The sequence below is a fragment of the Aythya ferina genome, assembly GCF_964211825.1.
Source record: "Aythya ferina genome assembly, contig: HAP1_SCAFFOLD_29, whole genome shotgun sequence".
Taxonomy (NCBI): Eukaryota; Metazoa; Chordata; class Aves; order Anseriformes; family Anatidae; genus Aythya; species Aythya ferina.
The window spans coordinates 779,994-802,011 of NW_028181463.1; the positions used below are offsets into that span (position 1 = coordinate 779,994).

General features: G+C 50.0%; 2 protein-coding genes across 2 annotated transcripts; one reads left to right on the forward strand and one right to left on the reverse strand.

Moving 5' to 3' along the window:
- Positions 1–4,651: 4,651 nt before the first annotated feature.
- Positions 4,652–5,572, reverse strand: LOC311428042 (olfactory receptor 14C36-like; the record flags this gene model as incomplete). Its single annotated transcript, XM_084539604.1, has 1 exon — positions 4,652–5,572. One exon carries the CDS (start codon positions 5,570–5,572, stop codon positions 4,652–4,654), a length of 921 nt encoding a protein of 306 aa, XP_084395730.1.
- An 11,204-nt stretch (positions 5,573–16,776) lies between these two features.
- LOC311428043 (olfactory receptor 14A16-like) lies at positions 16,777–17,712 on the forward strand (the record flags this gene model as incomplete). Its single annotated transcript, XM_084539605.1, has 1 exon — positions 16,777–17,712. The coding sequence occupies one exon, from the start codon at positions 16,777–16,779 to the stop codon at positions 17,710–17,712; it is 936 nt and encodes a 311-aa protein (XP_084395731.1).
- Between the last annotated feature and the right edge of the window lie 4,306 nt (positions 17,713–22,018).

A 22,018-nucleotide genomic window follows, 5' to 3' on the forward strand; every position in this document is an offset into this window, starting at 1 on the left:
TATTATCGTGATTTGTATCATATCATTTTCATATTTTGTAGTATTATCATATTGTAATCATTAATAATAATCCTCTGAAGACTACCATTGTATTTGAGAAATTGACATGACAGATTTTTATATTATTTTTCTTTTTTATTTTTAAAATAATTTTTAATATTGATTTAATTTATTTAGTAATTTATTTACTTTGAATACATCTTCTAATCAACCAATTGAACTAGGCTTCCTCTGTAGGTATAGTCAATTAAGAAAAGAGCATAACTTCACTGGTCTGAGCTACCATCTCTTCCCATCTCCTCTGGAGCTGGGGGAGCAGCTGCAGCATGCAGGAGGGGCTCAGGGCCAAGAGCCAAGCTGACACATGCAGGAGCAGCCCCGGTGGCCCTCGGGGCTGCCCTTCACTGCCCGCTGGGCTCTGCCTCTCTGCTGCCTTTGGGTCGGGGCTGCTGCTTCCCTGGAGCCATGGCCATGACCAGCAGCAGGACGTGGCCTTGTCACTGCTACTCTCTTTTGGTCTCCACATTGTTCTCTTGTGCTCTTGTACGTGGGTTAGCCATCAGATCTCATGCACCTTGGTGACTGTCCTGATGTCCCTACAGTGGCATCTCCTCCACATCTCTGTACACCTCTTCTAAAGCTGGTGTTAGAAATACACCCAAGGAGCTCCTCCCTGAGCAGCCCTATTGTTTTTCTGGGCTTCAGGATGGATCAGATTCCCATAGTGATCGCTGAAGGACAAAGGGCTGGACTGGAATCTGACTTCTTGGTAGCATATGGCCCAGCAAACAGTAATAATTGGCCTTGACTGGCCTGGGAGTGTCCACTGGTGCTGGGTTTGATGGCAAATGGCAACCTGGAGAGGAATGTGGAGCTGCTCTGTGGCTGGGCCAGGCGTCTTGTGCTGGCCTGGGGAGCGCGGCTGGCCCTGCAGGGCACAGGCACTGTGTGCTGGGGATCTCCCAGGAAGAGAGCAGGGCTCCTGCAGGTTCACGGACCTCCACCTCCTGAGCTGGGGCTGGCCCCAGCGCAGGGGCTGCTGGGGAGGCCCAAAGCCACCTTTGTGCCAGAAGCTGCAGTGCCTTTGAGGGGCTGGGGCTGTGGTGGCCATGCCCAGAGCCCTTCAGCAGCCTGCACTGGGCACTGCCCTGGGGCCAGCCCAGCCTGGGCTGCTGGGCTGGGCTGGGGAGAGGGCAGGGAGGTGGGGAGAGGTGGGCAGGGGCTGGGCTGGGCAGTGCCCGGCAGAGGGCAACAGTAGCGTCAGGGAGCGGTGGCAGCATGCAGGGGAGGGCTCCCAGCAGGGCTTGGTGCTGCAGAGCCAGGGCTGTGCAAAGGGAGCCCAGAGCTGCAGGGGCAGGGGAGAGGAGGCCGAGGGCCAGGGAGGATGCTGCAGGGGCAGGGAGCTCAGCATGGCCCTTGCAGCCCCCTGCCTCTGCCCTTGGGCTCGGCCCTGGCCTTGGCTCTGCTGGCAGGAGCGCTCTTGGCATGCACTTCCTGGCCTCCCCTGGCCTGCACACAGCTGCTGCCCAGTCCGGCTGCTGCCACAAACGTGTCCTCACCAGCAGCACCACCCCTTGGGCTGCTTCTGCTGGCCTCCCCCACCCCACTGCCTTGATTCCTTGTCTGCTGGGCCCCACCTTCCACACCCGAATGCATCCCTTTGCTATCAACACTCTCTCCACTGCACCATGGAATGACAGTGCCATGGTGGGACGTGTTTCCAGTGTGCTGTCTACCAGACACAGTAATAAATATGACGAGCAGGACTAGAGGGGTCCTCCTTCCAGCCAGGGGGAGGCAGGGAGGAAAGGGACAATGGGATTTACTGGAATGGATGTATTTAATGGCTGGGTACATCAGACCCACAAAATGTATCACGCTCTACTAGACACCGGTGCACAGAGTACCCTGATGCCATCAAGCTAGAAAGAGGTAGAACCCACCTGTATTTCTGGAGTGATAGGGGAATCCCAAGAGATAACTGTACTGGAGGCTGAAGTGAGTCTAACTGGGAAGGAATGGCAAAAGCACCCCATTGGGACTGGCCCAGAGGCTATGTGCATCCTTGGCATAGACTGCTTCAGCAGTGGGAACTTCAAAGTTCCAAGAGGGCACCACGGGTGGGGCTTTGGCAGAGCTGCCTTGGAGACAAAGGACATGAAACTGTTGTCTACCTTGCTTGGCCTTCCGCAGAATCCTTCTGTTGGGGGTTTGCTGAGGGTTGAAGAACAGCAGGTGCCAATGGCTACCATGGTGGCGCACGTGACGCAGCGTCACGCTAACCGAGACTCCCTGATTGCCATCCATGAGCTTCGTTCATCGACTGGAGAACCAAGGTGTAGATGCAGAGCTTGGGAGCGTGCTTTAGTGATGGACTTGTCAGCACTAAGGTAAAGTTGCCTGACCTGGGTGACACGTCCCGGAGTAGTGTCAGGCACAATGCAATTCTTTTTGCCTTCTGCATCTATAGCACAGGAAGAAGGACTTTGCCCTACTCTATTGACTGGGCAGGTCTTTTCACATTACTCAATTTAGGTTTCCGTGGCTGAAAGAGAACAATTTCCCAAAAGAGGCAAAGGTCATGGGTACATCTAAAGCCACTTGAAGATATATTTTTTTACTTCTCATCCTGAGTTTTTGACAGAAGACACAAGAGAACCATGTCCAGTTGTCTAATAAGATTTAACCAGAATTTCTCAAGTTCTGATGGTCATTTCAACTTTTTTATTATTTTATTTTATTTATTATTTTATTTTATTTTATTTTATTTTATTTTATTTTATTTTATTTTATTTTATTTTATTTTATTTTATTTTATTTTATTTTATTTTATTTTATTTTATTTTATTTTATTTTATTTTATTTATTATTTGCTTCATTATTTTACCCAAGGAATGCCTGACTTGTCTTTGAAAAGGTTTCATGCGCTGAGCTTGGCTGCAGTTACAGGGACAAAGACCACTGCTGGCAGTAGAGGTTTCAGATCTCCAGACTCTGCTTTTCTCTGCTCCCTACTGAAGTCTCCAAAGAAGTTTCCGTGGATCAATAGCAATAGAAGAATGATGCTGAAAACTCAAATGCAGCAAAATTTAGCCTTTAAAACAAGAAAAGATATGTACTAGGTGCTTTTTGAAATCTTCTTCCTTAAGAATATCACACAAGCTCTGTAATTAGCTGTACAAGTTTTGAAGTCATGAAGAAAAGTATTGAAGAGATCTTAGGAGTTTCTTCAATTTAATGAGTTCCATGGTGTATTTACATGCACAGTCAATGAAGCTCAGGTACTGAGCTTCATGGACTGTGCACCAAAATATACCATGGAACTCCTCAGAGAGGAGAGCGATGCAATTGCTTAAGAATGTAAAGTCAGAAGGAAAAGTCAAAGTGACTTGGAGTATTAATGGGCCCCACTGAGGGCTGTTAGTAAGACAACTTCCCCAGGGACTTGTTAGGGCACATAACTGGAAGCCATGATTGCTGACAGGCAAAGGCAGTGTGCTGAGAAAAGTCTTGGTTTCCTTTGACGAAGCAGAAGGGCCAAGGCCTGACCCCAGCTACTGGAGGCGAGATCCTGTACCCCATGTCTGGCTCAGGGCTTTTCCAGGGGATCTGTGGGATGTGGTGGGCAGTGTGATGCCTTGGGAAGAACAATGGTATAACACCTCCATTTGCACAGGTTTAAGGGAGGCAATGAGGCTCCAGTGCAATGACTACTCATGTCCTCATCAGACAAAGGAACAAAAACCTCAGGGCTGTTGGGGCCTTCCCTTTTTACCAGCACCCTCTGCCTTATCCTCTGCAGGCATTCCTGTGCTATCCTACTTTTGCCCTATTTCCTTGAAGTCTGCAGACGCCCATCTCTGTTCACCACCTTGTTCTCATCCCAGCATTTCCATCATTTCACCCATGTCTCACAAACCCTCATTAGCTGTTCCTTGAAACAGAAAGCTAGGATCTGATCACACTCTTTAGTTGACTTCTGGCACCACAGCAATATACTTTGAGGGACATTTCTTCCTCCTTGTGGCCAGTGCATAACTTCCAAGGTGCACGTTGTGGCAGTTTTTTCTCTCCTGCTCTTTTCTACTACCACAGAAAGCTCCACCAGGGTGGAAACCACTCCTCAAGTAGGCATCCCAACCCAGCAGGCTCCTTGCAGCCTCTCAGCCAAGCACACACAAGTCACCTCAGCAGCAGCTTCCAAGCCATGAGCCTGCAGCTGGCCTTGCAGCTTCTTGGCTACACACAGCCAAGCCTTGTGCCTGCTGCTGCCCAGTCATGGACTCAAGCAGAAGGGACAGGACAACCCATATGGGGGCCTTCTTTCTGTCCATGTCCTCCTGGGTGTGTAGGCAGAGGGGATCCCACAGTCAGCAGAATTTCTGTTTCTTCTTTCTTTTCTGTTTCTTTTGTCCAGTCATGGACTCAACAGAATTTCTATTTCTTTATTGTCTGTATCTAAACAGGAAGCCTGGTTCTATATGTACATGAGAAAATAACATAATATATATATATAAATAAATAAAATTAAATTAAAAGGTAGGAGGCTGGGAAAAAAAAATTAATCAGAAGCACTATTATTAAGAAATAGAAATACAAAAAATATATGAGATTGTCATAAACACATTTTAAACTAAAAGTACAGTTAGGTCTATTGGAATATTACTGTAACAGTGTATCCAAAGATTTTCTTCACTGTATCCTTGAGCTCCTGGTTCCTCATGCTGTAGATGAGGGGGTTCAGTGCTGGAGGCACCACCGAGTACAGAACTGCCATTATCAGGTCCAGGGATGTGGAAGAGATGGAGGGGGGCTTCAGGTAGGCAAACATGGCAGTGCTGACAAAGAGGGAAACCACGGCCAGGTGAGGGAGGCACGTGGAAAAGGCTTTGTGCCGGCCCTGCTCAGAGGGCATCCTCAGCACTGCCCTGAGGATCTGCACATAGGACAGCACAATGAAAATGAAACAACCGAAGACTGAACAAAGAGTAAAGAAAAGTACCCTAGCTTCCCTGAGGTAGGCATCTGAGCAGGAGAGCTTGAGGATCTGGGGGATTTCACAGAAGAACTGGTCCACAGCATTGCCTCGAGAGAGGGGCAGGGAAAATGTGTTGGATGTGTGTAGGACAGCATTGAGAAAGCCACTGCCCCAGGCAGCTGCTGCCATCTGGGCACAAGCTCTGCTGCCCACGAGGCTCCCATAGTGCAGGGGCTTGCAGATGGCAATGTAGCGGTCATAGGCCATGACTGTGAGAAGAAAAAACTCTGAACCAAAGAAGAAGACAAAAAAGAAGAGTTGAGCAGCACAGCCTTGATAGGAGATGGCCCTGGTGTCCCAGAGGGCATTGGCCATGGCTCTGGGCAGAGTGGTGGAGATGCAGCTCAGGTCCAGGAGGGCGAGGTTGAGCAGGAAGAAGTACATGGGGGTGTGGAGGCAGTGGTCACAGGCTACGGCAGTGAGGATGAGGCCGTTGCCCAAGAGGGCAGCCAGGTAGATGCCCAGGAAGAGCACGAAGTGCAGGAGCTGCAGCTCACGCGTGTCTGCGAATGCCAGCAGGAGGCTGGCATTCATCCTGCCTCACTGAGCTGATGTTGGACATTTTCTGACATTGGACACAGTTTTCTGTTGCAGAGGATAAGTCAGAACTTAGTTAGTACACATTTCTCTGGCGGATACTTCTTGCAAGCCTTAGAGTACCCCCCAGCCTAGCCTCTTGCTTTGCAGGAGACCAGTTCTGAATCTCTCTTGTTTGAGCTGTGGCTGGTGCTGCCTTAGAGTGGCACTTGGAGCAGGAGCTGCTATGGGCTGCAGAGGAGTCCTTCCTTCTGTGCAGCAGGAGGGAGGCAGAAACATGGGGGACATGGAGTCCACCTGTCAGGACAATGAGATTTGCAGTACTGTTGCAAACAGCTCATCTGAATGCAGAGCAGATCTGCAGATGCCACTGCTGAACACCAGTGTTCTCAGCTGCCCTGTCACCTCTCTGAGAGCTGTAGGACCATCCCACTGTGGTGTTTCCCTGAGAAGAAACCGGAGACAGCTGAGAGCAGAGAAGTCCCAGTCCCAGTGCAGCTGGACAGAATCCTCACCTTGTCACCACGGGACTGAACAGGATCTCAGTTCTTCCCTCCTAACAAGGGGTGCAGAGGCCTCACTCCAGCTATGCACAGACTGCTATCCAGCAGCACAGACATGGTCTTACCAAGGAGGTGTCCTTTTCTTCGGGATCCTGGATAACACAAGGATGACACAAGAGAACTTCATCCTGCTGGAGAGTAGCCTGCAATGCAGGAGAATGCCCCATAAACAGAGCTGGATATCCACAAGCTGGGGTGTCCCAGTATCCCAGCTGTACTCCCTACAGTGTCTGGTGGAGGCTTAGCCGATTGGCTCTTTTCTGACCAGGGGCAGCTGGGTTATGACACTCCAAGGGGCTTCTGCCAGACTTCCTCACCTCGCACTGCAACCCAGCAGGACTCTCAAAGCCTACTGCATTGCCCACTGCCCTCCCAGAAACAAGACCCAGCAGGAGGAGACCCTTCCAGGACCTGCAGCTGCATGGCCCTGCAGCCAGACACTTACCTTGTCAAGGGCTGTGCACATTTCTCCAGCAGGCAGCTCTCAGAATCTTCCACTCCCAACTGCCTTCAGCCCCTCTCTCCTTTTCTTCTCTCTGTGTCTGTGCCTCTGTGTCTCTTTCCTGCTGCGCTGTTTCCTGGGCACAGCTGTCTCTCTGCACCAGGGCCCTCTTGCCACGAGCTCTCTCTGTCCCACGAGCCCGGCCCAGCTTAGCAGCACAGCACCAGCCCAACCAAGGCACTGCAATCACCCCTCTGGGGGCTTTGCTGATGAGCCCACGAACCTCAGGCACTCAGACACAATTGAAGACATCTCTCCAGAAGTCCAAGTCAGAGGCAAGTTTCCTGCAGTGTCCCCCTGAGGGCCAGCACTGACACAGCCTCCCTTGGAGCTCGTTAGAGCAGAACCCTGGAGGCAGTGAGGACAAGGAGACAAAAGCAATGTGAAGGTGACACTGATGTGTAGGCAAACTGGATGTGTTTCACCAAGCATGAGGGCCAGGCCTTGACCCCTGTCCTCTGGGAAGGGAGATCCTTACCCTTCAGACACTGCTCAGGGCTCTTTGTGGGGCAGTAGGAGATGGGGATGTGCATTGCCAAGTGCAGGAGAATGGTACGACCCCTGCCTGGTTCATGGGTGGGGGTGAGCAGGCAATGAGGCCCTGGTGCTTTAACAATCATCTGTCTCCTCATAGGCCTTAGTGGCAGAGACAACAGCCATAGCCATGGATACAAAGACCTGTTTTGGGTTCTTTTTGGACTTTGAGCCTTGCCACAGCACTTGATCCTCTCCACACCTGGCTGCACTAGGGAATCCCAGACCTGTACCTCTTTCCCTGTACCTGTATACAATTCTGGGGGGGGTTGTCTCACTGAATATAAACTGTCTGACAACTCAGATCTTGGTGGCCATGCTGCTCATAAGGAGCTCTGTAGGAAGCTGGCCTTGCTTCTGGTGAGCAGGCACCACTGCTCGTGTGGCATCCCTTGTGGTGCCCAGGCCCTCCTCGTCCTGGGCACTGCTCACTCAGCAGGGTCCCAGTCTGCCCCCTTGTGTGGGGTTCCTCTTCTTCTGGTGCAGTACTGGGCTCTTCTCCTTGTAAATGTCAGGAGGTCTCTGTAGGCAAATTCCTGCAGTTTCTCGAGGTTCCCCTGGACAGATGCTCCATTCTGTTATCTGTTAATGTCTGCAGGCAGACGGCTCACTGTGATTGTGCTGTCTCTCACAAAGCAACGGCAGCAGGAGTTTGCAGGACAGTTTGGATAATACATGAGTAACTAGTTGAACGGAATGACAGCACAGAACCACTGAAGGGTGTGGGATAGAAGGCTGCCAGATTCCTCTTTTTCTGTTCCTCCTTCTCATGCATGCTGTTACTTACAAAACACTGCACTGTATCATCTAATAGGAAGGAAATTAAGTCTCTCCCAGACAACACATGGACAATATCCGGCCCATATTCCATACCATCTGCATCATGCTCAGCTCCAGTACTTTCCAATTAAGCACAACCACCTTTTCTCTGTTGATATACGCAGAGGGATATCATGCCCTTAGTCTGTGGGTGTCCTGGAGCTGGCTAGGATCGAGGTAATTTTCCTCCTAGGAGCTGGTATGAAGCTGTGTTTTGGATTCAGCATGAGAAGAATGCTGATTACACACTGATGGCTTAGTTGTTGCCCAGCAGTGGAGGGCTGGGGGTCAATGCGAAGCTGGTGGGAACAGAAGCAGGACAGCTGACCCCAAGAAGCCAAAGGGATGTTCCAGACCACACGACGTCGTGCTGAACAATCAATATGGGGTGGCTGGCCAGGGTAGGGAGTACCACTACTGTGGGACATGCAATCACCATCATGATTGTCATCATCATTGCTCATATTATTCCTCTTCCCTTTCTGTCCTATTAAACTATCTTTACCTCAATCCATGATTTATTTATTTATTTATGTATTTTATCTTTTTTCCCCTCCTCATTCTCTCCTGCATCTGCTCGGGGTGTAGCAGGGTGTGTGTGTGAGGGAATGGCTGTGTGGTGCTGTGCTGCCTCCCGGGTCAAACCACACTCTTTTGGTGCCCAACATGGAGCACAAGTTTTGAGCAAATGGCAGATCTGACCACAGCATGTTAAAAGAAAGCTATTATAAGCATTAGTTGATTTTAATAGTTGGTGATCACAAAGTTGATTTCCTTCCTTCCTTCCTTCCTTCCTTCCTTCCTTCCTTCCTTCCTTCCTTCCTTCCTTCCTTCCTTCCTTCCTTCCTTCCTTCCTTCCTTCCTTCCTTCCTTCCTTCCTTCCTTCCTTCCTTCCCTTCTCTCTCTTTCTCTCTTTCTTTCTCTCTTTCTTTTTCTCTTTCTCTCTTTTTCTTTTAAGCTCAGATCTGTTGTGCTAAATTTCAAAATTGTGTTGCATAGCACATTACTTACTGTATGTCTCCCCCGTCATGCTGTTTATCTTTTCTGATGGCTGCGTCAAGTTTATTCTTTTGATGTGTTGTGTAACACTGGCTTATGATAGGATAAAATTCCTGGTCTTGAGACTAATCTGGTACTTGTACACAGCACTGCCATTACCATGATACCTTGGAAGCCATCTCTCAGAAACTATTAAGAACTACACTCTGGACCATTTCTCCTCAGGAAACCAAGCCATGGGGGACACTGGGGAGGTCACTTTTCCCCACTTGTTCACTCTCCCTTTCACTTTCACCTCAACCTTCTCCTCCAGGCTATTTACACTGGCTCTTCAAAGTTTTGAATATCCTTGGGATGGTCAAACCAGCACGCTCCTATTGTTATGTCTCCTGAATGTGTTTCAGGACTACTTAAGAATACCATTCAGATTTCTGTCTGGTGGCAGGAGAGTTTGGAGTGGCAGGGAGTGAGGGAGGATCTGGGCAGGCACCTACAGCAGTCAGCACCTCCAGAACTTTGGAACTTCACCCTGAGCAAATGCAGAATCCTAAAAAAAAAAAAATGGTTAAATGCTTGAAAAGGAGGTGTTATCACCCTGGCATTTCGAAAGAGACACATACCACTGCAGTGTGCTGGGTCTTGGCCTGTGCTTACAGAGCCACAATCAATGCCACTCCAGCCTCTGTGAAAAGCCCTGCAGTCACTCCAACCTCTCTGACAGACCCTGCAGCTACTACAGCATCTGCAAAATGCCCTGCAGCAACTCCAGCTCTTTTACTGGGGCCTATGTCTGAGCCAGAAAACCAAGCTCTGTCTGTATCACTTGCTCCCATATGCAAGAAAAAACAATGGATGTGAAAGTCAGTTAGTCAGAAGACGAGGCAGGCTTCAGAAAAGCTGGGCCATCATGTGAGTAGGAGGACGAAGAGAAAGAAGTCATAAGAGCATCACTAATCATGCGATCCCTATCCCTATGCTGCTCTGGCGCTGGGAGAAACAGGGCCCCTCCCTGGAATTAGAGGGGAGGAAGGTAGATATGGTGGGCACACACTATGTGCCACCCTGTGGTTTTACTGGTGTGACCATGGAGAGCACATGAGGAAGTGGGATGGAAAATCTACCTCCAGCCTAGAGCCACAGGTGTGTGAGTGGCAAGGAAAAACAATCACTAAAAGGGGTTCTTAGAGAACTGCTGCTCCAATTTCCAGCAGGCTGTCCTGCAGAAACAGTACTGAATACTATGAGCAGGACTAGAGGGGCTGTGCCTCCAGCCAGGGGGAGGAAGGGGACAGTCGGGTTTATTGGACTGTGGGGATTCGATGGCTTTGCGCATCAGTCCCACTGAAGTATCAGGAGCTAGTGGGCACCACTGCACAGTGAACCCTAATGCCATCAAGCTACAGAGGGTCGAACCCATTTGTATGTCTGGAGTGACAGGGGGATCCCAACACTGAACTGTACTGGAGGCTGAAGTGTGTCAAAGTGGGAAGGAGTGGCAAAAACGTTATTGGCACTGGCCGAGAGACTCTGTGCATCCTTGGAAGAGACTGCTTCAGGAGAGGATAGATATTTCAGGGACCCAAAAGGGTATCGGTGGGCTTTTGGCATAGCTGCCTTGGAGACAGAGGACATTATACTGTTGTGGGGTTGATGAGGACTGAAGGACAGCTGGTGACAATCCCTACCACAACCGTGCACCTGAGTCAGTATAGCAGCAACCGAGTGCACTAACAGAGGCCTATCGTGGCCTGAATGAAGTCCCGCAATGCTGAGTGCTGCCATGCCAGCTGCATGATTCAGAGAATCAGGAGATTGGCACTTTGAGCCCGGATTCCTCTGCTCTCAGCAGTGCCCAGGTTCTTCTCAGGAGAACCTCCTTAGTGCAATTGCCCTGCAGCTCAAGGAGACACAAGCAGAGAACAAATGAAGGAGCAACCAATGAAGGAAAGGGATCTGCCAACTCTCTACATGCAGTTTGGCAAATGGTTTGAGAGGTTTAACTGAAAAAATGAAATGTTTTTTCTCAGATAATCCTGATATATTATCACTCTATTTCTGTTCCTTTAGCAGGAAAACATACACAAAACAAGCAAATGCCCGACAGCAGCTCTGTGAGTGAGTTCCTCCTGCTGGCATTCGCAGACACGCGCGAGCTGCAGCTCCTGCATTTCGTGCTCTTCCTGCATTTCCTCATCTACCTGGCTGCCCTCCTGGGCAACGGCCTCATCCTCAGTGCCGTAGCCTGCCACCACCACCACCACACCCCCATGTACTTCTTCCTCCTCAACCTCGCCCTCCTCGACGTGGGCTGCATCTCCACCACTCTGCCCAAAACCATGGCCAATGCCCTCTGGGACACCACAGCCATCTCCTTTCGAGGATGTGCTGCTCAGGTCTTCTTTTTTTTCTTCTTGGTCGGAGCAGAGTTTTCCCTTCTCACCGTCATGGCCTACGACCGCTACGTTGCCATCTGCAAGCCTCTGCACTACGGGAGCCTCCTGGGCAGCAGAGCTTGTGCCCAGATGGCAGCAGCTGCCTGGGGCAGTGGCTTTCTCAATGCTCTCCTGCACACAGCCACTACATTTACCCTGTCCCTCTGCCACGGCAATGCTTTGGACCAGTTCTTCTGTGAAATCCCCCACATCCTCAAGCTCTCCTGCTCAGATGCCTACCTCAGGGAAGTTGGATTTATTGCATTTAGCTCTTGTTTAGTTGTTGGTTGCTTTCTTTTTATTGCGGTGTCCTATGTGCAGATCCTCAGGGCAGTGCTGAGGATGCCCTCTGAGCAGGGCCGGCACAAAGCCTTTTCCACGTGCCCACTGGCAGGACAGAGTGAGAAGCTGAAATGTCTTTGGCTTGGTGTAAGTACTGCTCTGCAACAATTAAACATCAATGTGTTATTGGCACTCTTCTCTTCCTAAGCCAAAACATAGCATGCTACCAGCTACTAGGAGGAAAATTAATTCCGTCCTAACTGAAACAAGGACAGTGAAGAAGGCATTAAACATCTCTGCTTTGGCTATATCATTGTCTGTGAGGAGACATTCCCCGTCAAGTTGCGAACTTATGTTTTCTTTGGTTCTCCTTTTTCTGTTAACTTATCTAAAAAAAAACCTTTTTTATTGTCTCTCACAAACATGGCCAGCTTCAACTCTAGTTGGGCTTTGGACCCACAAATTTTCTCCCTACAAACATGAACAGCATCCCTCTATTCCTTCCTCATCACCTGACCCTCTTTCCAGCAGCCATACAATTTCTTTTTCTGTCTAAGCTCCAGTAGAAGATCCCTGGTCAGCCAGGCCAGTCTTCTGCCCCGCCTGCCTGCCTTCCGGTATTTTGGTATAACCTGATCTTGTGCTTTTAGGAGGCAGTGCTTAAAGATTGACCTGAAACACTGATGGACGGCAATGCCTTCAAAAGCAGCTACCCAGGGGACCTTGCTGACTAGTTCCCTGAGCAGCCTGAAGTCTGCTTTGCCCATATCCAGGGCTGAAATACTGGTGGCAGTTTTCCTTCTGTTGCCATAAATTCTAAACTGAACCACTTCATGATCACTATGACTGAGACGGGCACCAATTGCCACATCGCCCACAACACCCTCCCTGTTCTCCAGTAACAGATGAAGGAGGGCACCTTTCCTAGTTGGCTCCCTTAGCACCTGCACCAAGAAGAGATCATCTAGGTGCTTTATGAACTTCCTGGACTTGCTTGTGTCAGCTGTGTGGTGATCCCAGTTGACGTCGGGCAAGTTGAAATCTCCCATAAGGACAAGGGAGTTGATCTCAAGGCATCTCTTAGTTCTGCAAAGAATAATTCATCGGCATTGTCATCCTGGCCGGGTGGTCTGTAATAGATTCCCACAACGGCATCCCATTTATCTGTTCATCCCTTAAAGTTGATAAGGCAGCACCAGGAATGTGTCACAGAAAGGGACTGTGAGGTCACTTCTGCTTGAAGTAGGTGGCAGGTCAGCCTTGAGTTCTCCCTGGGAGCTGCACTTTTGGGCTGACATCTGGCAGTGGCCCTGCTAGGCCAGCACAAGGCACCTGCTTGGCATGCTGACTGGGGGATCCCCTCTGCCTACACCCCCAGAGGACCCAGACAGAAAGAAGGCCCCCATATGGGTTGTCCTGTCCCTTCTGCTTGAGTCCATGAGTGGGCAGCAGCAGGCACAAGGCTTGGCTGTGTGTAGCCAAGAAGCTGCAAGGCCAGCAGCAGGCCCATGGCTTGGAGGTGACTTGGAGGTGGAGTCCCATGGCTGCTGAGGTGACTTTTGTCTGGTTGGCTGAGGCCGCAAGGAGCCTGCTGGGTTGGGATGCCTACTTCAGGAGTGGTTTCCAACCTGATGGAGCTTTCTTTGGTTGTAGAAAAGAGCAGGAGAGAAAAAAAAATGCAACAAAGTGCTGTGGAAGGTTGGCACTGGCTACAAGGAGGAAGAAATGTCCCTCAAAGGGTCGTGCTGTGGTGCCAAAAGTAACCCCCTTATCAGACCATGGCTTCATGTTTCAAGGAACAGCTGGTGAGGGTTGAGGAGACATGGGTGAAATCAAGGGATGAGAGCAATGTGGTGAACTGAGATGGGTGTCCTTTTCCCTACTGACTACAATACTACTTCTGTCTCAAGAACAGAGTAGCCAGCAGAGTGAGACGGATACTCTGATATCACGAAAGCCATCAGAAAGCTGATCCCAATAAGAAAACCAATATGAGGATGACAGGAGAAGCCTGGCCACCTGCTTGGCATGCTGACTGGGGGATCCCCTCTGCCTCCAGACCCAGGAGGACCCAGGCAGAAAGAGGTCAAAGGTTGGACTGGATGATCTAGAGGTCTCTTCCAACCTAGAAATTCTGTGTGTGTGTGTGTGTCTGTGTGTGAAGCCCCCCATATGGGTTGTCCTGTCCCTTCTGCCTGAGTCCATGACTGCACAGCAGCAGGCACAAGGCTTGGCTGTGTGTAGCCAAGAAGCCGCAAGGCCAGCAGCAGGCCCCTGGCTTGGAAGCTGCTGCTGAGGTGACTTGTGTTTGCTTGGCTGAGAGGCCGCAAGGAGCCTGCTGGGTTGGGATGCCTACTTCAGGAGTGGTTTCCACCTTGATGGAGCATTCTGTGATATTAGGAAAGAGCAGGAGAGAAAAAACTTGCCAAAATGTGTGCCCAGGAATGTTGGCAATGGCCATGAGGAGGAATAAATGTCCAGTGGAACAACTGGTCTCGCTGATCTAGTCAGAGGCAAAGAAGGCATTAAGTACCTCATCCATTACGTTATCTCGAGGTCTTCACCAGATTTCCCGCATATCTAATAAAGGATGATGGTTCTCCTTAATCTTCCTTTATTTATAGTATTTTTATAAACAGTTTTTCATTGTCTTTGAGAGTCAATGAGAGATTGACCTCCAGCTGGGCTTTGGCCCTTCTATTTTTCACCTGCACAGCCCCATAACATTCAGGACACAGCTCCAGACAAACTGACAGCATTCATGAGAAGGAAACACAGAAGAGTTGGAACCTGGCAGCTTTCCATTCTCTTCTGTGGCTCTGTGCTGCAATGCCATTCAACTGGTTACTCCTGTATTATCCAAACTTTCCTGATGCTGCTGTCTTCTCAAAGATAGCACAATCACACGCAAAGTTTGAACTGTCTGCCTGTAGACATGAAGGGCTGACAGAATGGAGCATCAGTGTGGGGCAACCTTGAGAAACTGCAGGATTTTGCCTACAGAAACCTCTTGGCATTTACAAGGAGAAGTGCCCAGTCCTGAAACAGAGGAAGAGGAACCCCACACATCAGGGCAGAATGGGAGCCTGATGAGTGAGCAGTGCCCAGGAGGAGGAGGGCCTGGGCACCACGAGGGATGCCATATGAGCAGTGGTGCCTGCTCAGCAGCAGCTAGGCCAGTTTCCCACAGAGCTCCTTACGAGGAGCATGGCCACCAAGAAGATCTGAGTTATCAGACTCCTCAGAGATCCAGTGTGGCACTACACAGAAGAGGGTCTGCAGCCAGCAGGAAAAGACATACAGGTCTAGGAGTCCCTACGACAGCCTGGTGTGGAGAGGATCAAGGGCTATGGCAAGGCTGAAAGTCTCAACAGGACTCAGGTCTTTGTGTCCATGGCTATGGCTGTTGTCTCTGCCACTGAGGCCTAGGAGGAGACAGCTGATTGTTAAAGCACCAGGGCTTCATTGCCTCCTCGCCCCCAACCATGAACCAGGCAGGGGTTGTACCATTCTCCTGCACTTGGCAATGCACATTCCTATCTCCTACTGCCCCACAAAGAGCCCTGAGCAAGGTGTGAAGGGAAAGGATCCCCCTTAAAATGGGATGGATGTCAGGGCCTGGCCCTTGTTCTTGGTGACACACATCCACTTTTCCTATACATCAGTGTCACCTTCACATTGCCTTTGTCTCCTTGTCCTCACTGCCTCCAGGGTTCTGCTCTAATGAGCTCCAAGGGAGGCTGTGTGAGTGCTGGCCCTCTGGGGGACACTGCAGGAAACTTGCCTCTGACTTGGACTTCTGGAGAGATGTCTTCAATTGTGTCTGAGTGCCTGAGGTTTGTGGGCTCATCAGCAAAGCCCCCAGGATGATCATTGCAGTGCCTTGGGCTGATGCTGTGCTGCTGAGCTGGGCTGGGCTCGCGGGACAGGGAAAACTCATTTCAAAAGTGATCCTGTTGCAGAGAGACAGCTGTGGCCAGGAGCAGCTCCTCTGCACAGTGCAGCAGGACTGGGGGCTCTGACCGCAGCTGGCACACAGAGAGGAGAGAAGGAGAGAGGGCTTGGAGGCAGTTGGCAGTGGGAGGATGCTGAGAGCTGCCTGCAGGAGAAACCTGCACAGCCCTTGACAAGGTGAGTGTCTGTCTGCAGGGCCATGCAGCTGCAGGTCCTGGAAGGGTCTCCTCCTGCTGGGTCTTGTTTCTGGGAGGGCAGTGGGCAATGCAGTAGGCTTTGAGAGTCCTGCTGGGTTGCAGTGCAAGGTGAGAAAGTCTGGCAGAAGCCCCTTGGAGTGTCATAACCCAGCTGCTCTTTTTAGCCAAGAGTTGGGTGTCCAAGTCTCCTCCAGACACTGCAGGGGATGCAGATTGGGTATTGGGACACCCCAGATTGCGAATATCTAGCTCTGTCCGTGGGTCATCGTCCTGGGCTACACTCTTCTCTCCCGCAGGATGCAGCTCTGTCTAGGCATCCTTGTGTTATCCAGATACTTCAAAGAAAAGACACCTCTGTACTAACATGTCTGTGCTGCTGGATGGCTGTCTGTGGGCAGCTGGAGTGAGGCCTCTGCAGCCTTTGCGAAGAGGGAAAAGCTGAGATCCTGCTCATGCACTTGGGGATAAGGTGAGGATTCTGTCCATCTGCACTGGGGTTGGGGCTTCTTTGCTTTAAGCTGTCTCCACTTCTTTGGAAACGCAAGAGTGTGGTTGTTTTACTAAGCATAATAAAATCTGACTCGCTCTACAATGCGGTTGGAGGTGTTTTTTGCAACAACCCTGCAAAGTTCATGGATCTCATAAGTGGACTGAACTTGAGTTTCCCCCTTGTTCCTACTTTCTGACTGCTTCAGAGAAGGAAGGACACCTCTAAAGTCCCCAGCAATCCATGCTTGCAGTGCCAGTCTCACCCAGCATCAGCTGGGACTCAAGCGATGGAGCTGCAGAAAGCTCCTTTTGCAAAGAGAGGCTTCAGATGAGAGTGCTCTAAGGCTTGTAGTAGGTTTTCCTCAGAGAATTGTCTTCTAAACTTTTTCTGCCTTCTGCTTCTCTAGAGACAACTCTTCAATGTCAGAAAATGCCCAACATCAGCTCAGTGAGTGAGTTCCTCCTGCTGGCATTTGCAGACACGCGCGAGCTGCAGCTCCTGCACTTCACACTCTTCCTGGGCATCTACCTGGCTGCCCTCCTGGGCAACGGCCTCATCCTCACAGCCATAGCCTGCGACCACCGCCTCCACACCCCCATGTACTTCTTCCTCCTCAACCTCGCCCTCCTCGACATGGGCTGCATCTCCACCACTCTGCCCAAAGCCATGGCCAATGCCCTCTGGGACACCAGGACCATCTCCTATCAAGGCTGTGCTGCCCAACTCTTTCTCTTTGCTTTCTTGGTTGTAGCAGAATATTACCTTCTCACTGTCATGGCTTATGACCGCTATGTTGCCATCTGCAAGCCCCTGCACTACGGGAACCTCCTGGGCAGCAGAGCTTGTGCCCAGATGGCAGCAGCTGCCTGGGGCAGTGGCTTTCTCAATGCTGTCCTGCACACGGCCAACACATTTTCCTTGCCCCTCTGCCACGGCAATGCTGTGGACCAGTTCTTCTGTGAAATCCCACAGATCCTCAAGCTCTCCTGTTCAGATTCCTCTCTCAGGGAAGTTTGGGCACTTGTGTTTAGTGTTTCTTTAGCCTTTCTTTGCTTTGTTTTCATCATGTTATCCTATGTTCAGATCTTCAGGGTAGTGCTGAGGATTCCCTCTGAGCAGGGCCGACACAAAGCCTTTTCCATGTGCCTCCCTCACCTGGCCGTGGTCTCCCTCTTTATCAGTACTGGCATGTTTGCCTACCTGAAACCCCCCTCCATCTCTTCCCCATCCATGGATCTTATTGTGTCAGTTCTCTACTCAGTTGTTCCTTCATCAGTGAACCCCCTCATCTACAGCATGAGGAACCAGGAGTTCAAGGATGCAGTAAGGAAACTCTTTGGATACATGCTTCTTTGCAATCAATAATGTTTGTGAGTTCCCTGATTATTTCAGGAACTGTGAGGAAAATTTTTGTTACTATATTTCTCTATCAATATTTTCTACAATTTTTTTCTTTTGATTTAAATTATGTTATCCTTAACCTGCTACCTGATTTTCTTATTTCTATTTTTTCATTTATAGTGACCCAGTCATCTAATTATTGAAAGAAGCAGGTTATGTAGAGAAACATAATAAATAAAAACAAAACAAAACAAAACAAAACAAAACAAAACAAAACAAAACAAAAAAACAGAACTACATTGTTATCTGCTGCAATCTCTTCCCATCTCCTCTGGAGCTGGGGGATCAGCCCCAGCACACAGGAGGGTCTCTGGGCCAAGAGCCCAGCTGCTACATGGATTTTGGGTAGGGGCTGCTGCTTCTCTGGAGCCATGGCCATGGCCAGCAGCAGGACGTGGCCTTGTCACTGCTGCTCTCTTTTGGCTTTCAGTGTGTTCTCCTGTGCTCTTTTATTCGGATAAGCAGTCAGATCTCATAGGCCTTGGTGACAGTCCTGTTCTCTCTGCAGTGGCATCCCTGTGACTGCAGGCAGCAGCAGGCACTGTGCAACCCTGGGTCACAGCTGCCTCTCTGCAAGCACCACAGTAAGAGGAGGGTCTTCCTCAGGGCAAACCCAGAAGCCTGGACACCTCTCCAAAGCTGCTGCCCGGAATACAGCCAAGAGGTTGCTCCCTGCTCTTCTGTTTTCTGGGGTCAGAGTGCCGGGTTCTTCACCTGGGGCTCAACAACCTCAAGCAGAGCTACAGGCTGGGAGATGAGTGGTTGGAGAGCTGCCTGGCAGAGAAGGACGTGGGAGTACTGGTTGATAGTCGACTGAATATGGGCCAGCAGTGTGCTCAGGTGGCCAAGAAGGCCAACAGCATCCTGGCTTGTATAAGAAGCAGTGTGGCCAGCAGGGCTAAGAAAGTGATCGTCCCCCTGTACTCAGCTCAGGTACTGAGAGGAGAGTGATGTAACCACTTGAGAAGCTAAAGTCAGAAGGAAAACTTGAAGTGACTTGGAGTATTAATGGGCCCCACTGAGGGCTGTTACTAACAAAGCCTCCCCAGGGCCTTGTTAGGGCAGATAATTGGAGGCCATGGTTAGAGACAGGCAAAGCACTGTGCTGAGAAAAATCTTGGTTGGTTTTAGTGAAGCAGAAGGGCCAAGGCCTGACCACGGCCACTGGGAGAGGAGACCCTGCACACCCATGTCTGGCTCAGGGCTAGTCTTGGGGTCTGTGGGATGTGGTGGGTACTGTGATGCTACTAGAAGAACTTCATTTTGACACCTCCACACACCTGCACAGTGTTGTAAGGAAGCAATGCCAACAGTCAGCATGCCAAGCAGGTGCCTTCTGCTGGCCTAGCAGGGCCACTGCCAGATGTCAGCCCAAAAGTGCAGATCCCAGGGAGAAGTCAAGGGTGACCTGCCACCTCCAGACACAAGTGACCTCACAGTCCCTTTCCGTGACACGTTCCTGCTGCTGCCCTACCAACTGCAGAGACAGAAGTGACCTCACAGTCCCTGCCACAGTCACATTCCTGCTGCTGGGGCAGGAGATGCTGAGGCAGAGCTGAGCTCCTCAGAGCATCCCCACCCATCTCCTCCTTGTGGCCCACAAGCTGATCAGATCAGGGTGAGCAAGAGACTAAAGGTAAGGGAAAGGGGCTATGGGCTGCCTTTTGTCTTGAAGGGATACTTTGAGGTCAGGCATAAGAATAGTGGATTCCTGTCAGGGTGTGGAGTAGCATTTAGGTTTGGGGATTAATGTCAGTGATTAAAATAGTGCAAGAGCTTTACATGACTATTTTAAGTCAGTGTTACAGCAAAATCAACATTGCCTGAATGTTCTAACATCACAGAAATCATTCATTTCTGCTGGCCAAGCTCCTCTTTCCTCCTGCAAATCTGATATCTCTCTGGCCAGGCTTCTCCTGACTTCCCCATATCAGTCAACTTCATAGGGGCAGCTTTCTGATGGCTTTCGTGATCTCAGAGTATCTGTCTCATATCCGTTGGCTACTCCTTTTTTGAGACTGATATGGCACCTAAGTCAGGATGCAAAATAACACAAAGGCTGTAGGTAAACCCTGCACAATATGCCCAGCAGTTCTTGTACCATCCCAAAATTTTTTTTCCTGCCTCCAACTTCTGGATACGGAATGGCTTCTGTGCACCCAGGCTATCTTTTTCCAAACCCTCATGCATGGCTCAGTTTGCCCCAAGTATCTTGGAGGCAGTGGCCCCCTCTGTGTAGAAAACTGAAAGCAGTCCTAAAGGATGACTTCAGGCAAAAGCTGACACCTCTGACATGACAACCCCTATCCAAGACCTCTTCCACTATGGGGCCTACCATGTACTTAGAAAGAGCCGATCTCAGAAACTACATGCACAGCAAGTGCCTTCTGCTGCCCTACCATGGACACTGGCAGATGTGAGCCTAAAGGCACAGATCCCAGCCAGGAGTCAAGGGTGACCTGTCAGCTACTTCAGAAAGCAGTCACCTCACAGGCCATTTAACAGCCATTTGCTTCCTGCTGGACTTAGTGTTTCTGAGACACCACTGATCTTATAATACCACACCTACCAAACACACCCTTTTTGGGCCAGGACCTGCCCAGGTAAAAATGATCTGGTTGTGATCCTCCAAGCTCATGACACACCTGCTGGACTCCCATCCTCTCTGACACACAGGAGCCATTTCTGTGCCAGTCTTGTGAGGTGCTAGGGCAGGAGGGACCTTGCAGGCAATGTTCCAGCCCCGTGCCTGTTGGTGGTCTCTCAGCTCCTTGTGCACAGTGAAGATCACACTCACATCCAGAAGCCGGAAGCCAGTCTAGAAGACACTCAGGGGAAGCACCCTCTAAGCTCCAGCCCCAGCTAGCAGTGCTGCTCTGCAGAGCGAGGGGGCTGTGGTGCCCAGTGTCCTGGGGCTGCAGAGCTCTCCTCTGCCTGCTCACAGCAGACTGAGCACTTGAGCTCTGCTCAGTCCACCTTGGAGGAGATCCCCCCTTAGGATGGAAGTGCTGCAGTGGAGGCCAGCTGTGCCACTGCCGTGCCCACTGCCTGTCCCTGCCTGCAGTCCCAGCACAGCCCCACAGCAGCACTGGCACCAAGTGAGAGGAGCAGCCGGGCCTGACCCCACCAGCAGGGCTCAGCAGGACAGGGCAGCAGTGGCAAGAGAGCAGCTCTATATGCCCCAAGCACTGGTGCTCCCTGGCCGTGCTGTTGGGATGGGACTCTTCCTCTGCACCCCTGAGCACAGGCACTGCCCCTGCAGAGCCAGGTCTGGTCTCAGAGGACAGATGTCAGACAAAATAGCAGTTGAATTTTAACTCCATTAAGGTTAAATTCACAGAGAGCATGGCTTCACATGCACAGAGTCTATGACCTATATTCAACAGGTACATCCATATCATTTTAATGGGTGCTCATTAGCTGAATTAATGTAATAAGAATATGCACAAACACGACCACAAAAAAAAAAAAAAAAAAAAAAAAAAACAGGTATACTGGCTCTTCCTCCAATTATTGACATTGCAAGTCATGTGCAGAAGCAGATCAGAAATTTCTTGGATCCAAGACACATCTAGTGATCTATATCCACAAGGCATGTTTGAGCTCCTGACTCATGCTACAAATGAGGACCTGGTCTGCTGGAGGCACCACTGAGTACAGAACTGCCACCACCACATCCAGGGATGGGGAGGAGATGGAGGAGGGCTTCAGGCAGGCAACCATGACAGGCCTGAAAAAGACAGACACCAGGGCCAGGTGAGGGAGGCACGTGGAAAATGCTTTGTGCCGGCCCTGCTATAGAGATGACAGGACTATCACCTAGATCCACAAGGTCTAATCCAAATACAATAAGTGGCAGCTGGGCTCTTGGCCCCGAGCCCCTCCTGGTTGCTGAGGCTGCTGCCCCAACTCCAGAGGAGATGGGAAGAGAGGGATACTGAGAGCAATGAATTTCTGATGATATCTTTGTTGTCTTTCTCTACCTAGGAAGCCTGGTTCTCTATGTATGTTAGACGATACGGTCAAAGCAAACACAAAATGTAACATTCAGAATGGTAAGAATTACATTATTAAAAACAAAATAAAATATTTTTAAAATACTAACAGAAAAAATAATTTTTAAAATATCGTATCATTTTCCAAATAACATTTTATTTCTTTTATGATGATTACTACTGATAATGTTTTGATAGCACTAGTAATGATAAAAATGATATGATCTAATATGAACCAAAATTGCATATTATCAGAAATACATCTTCTGAACACA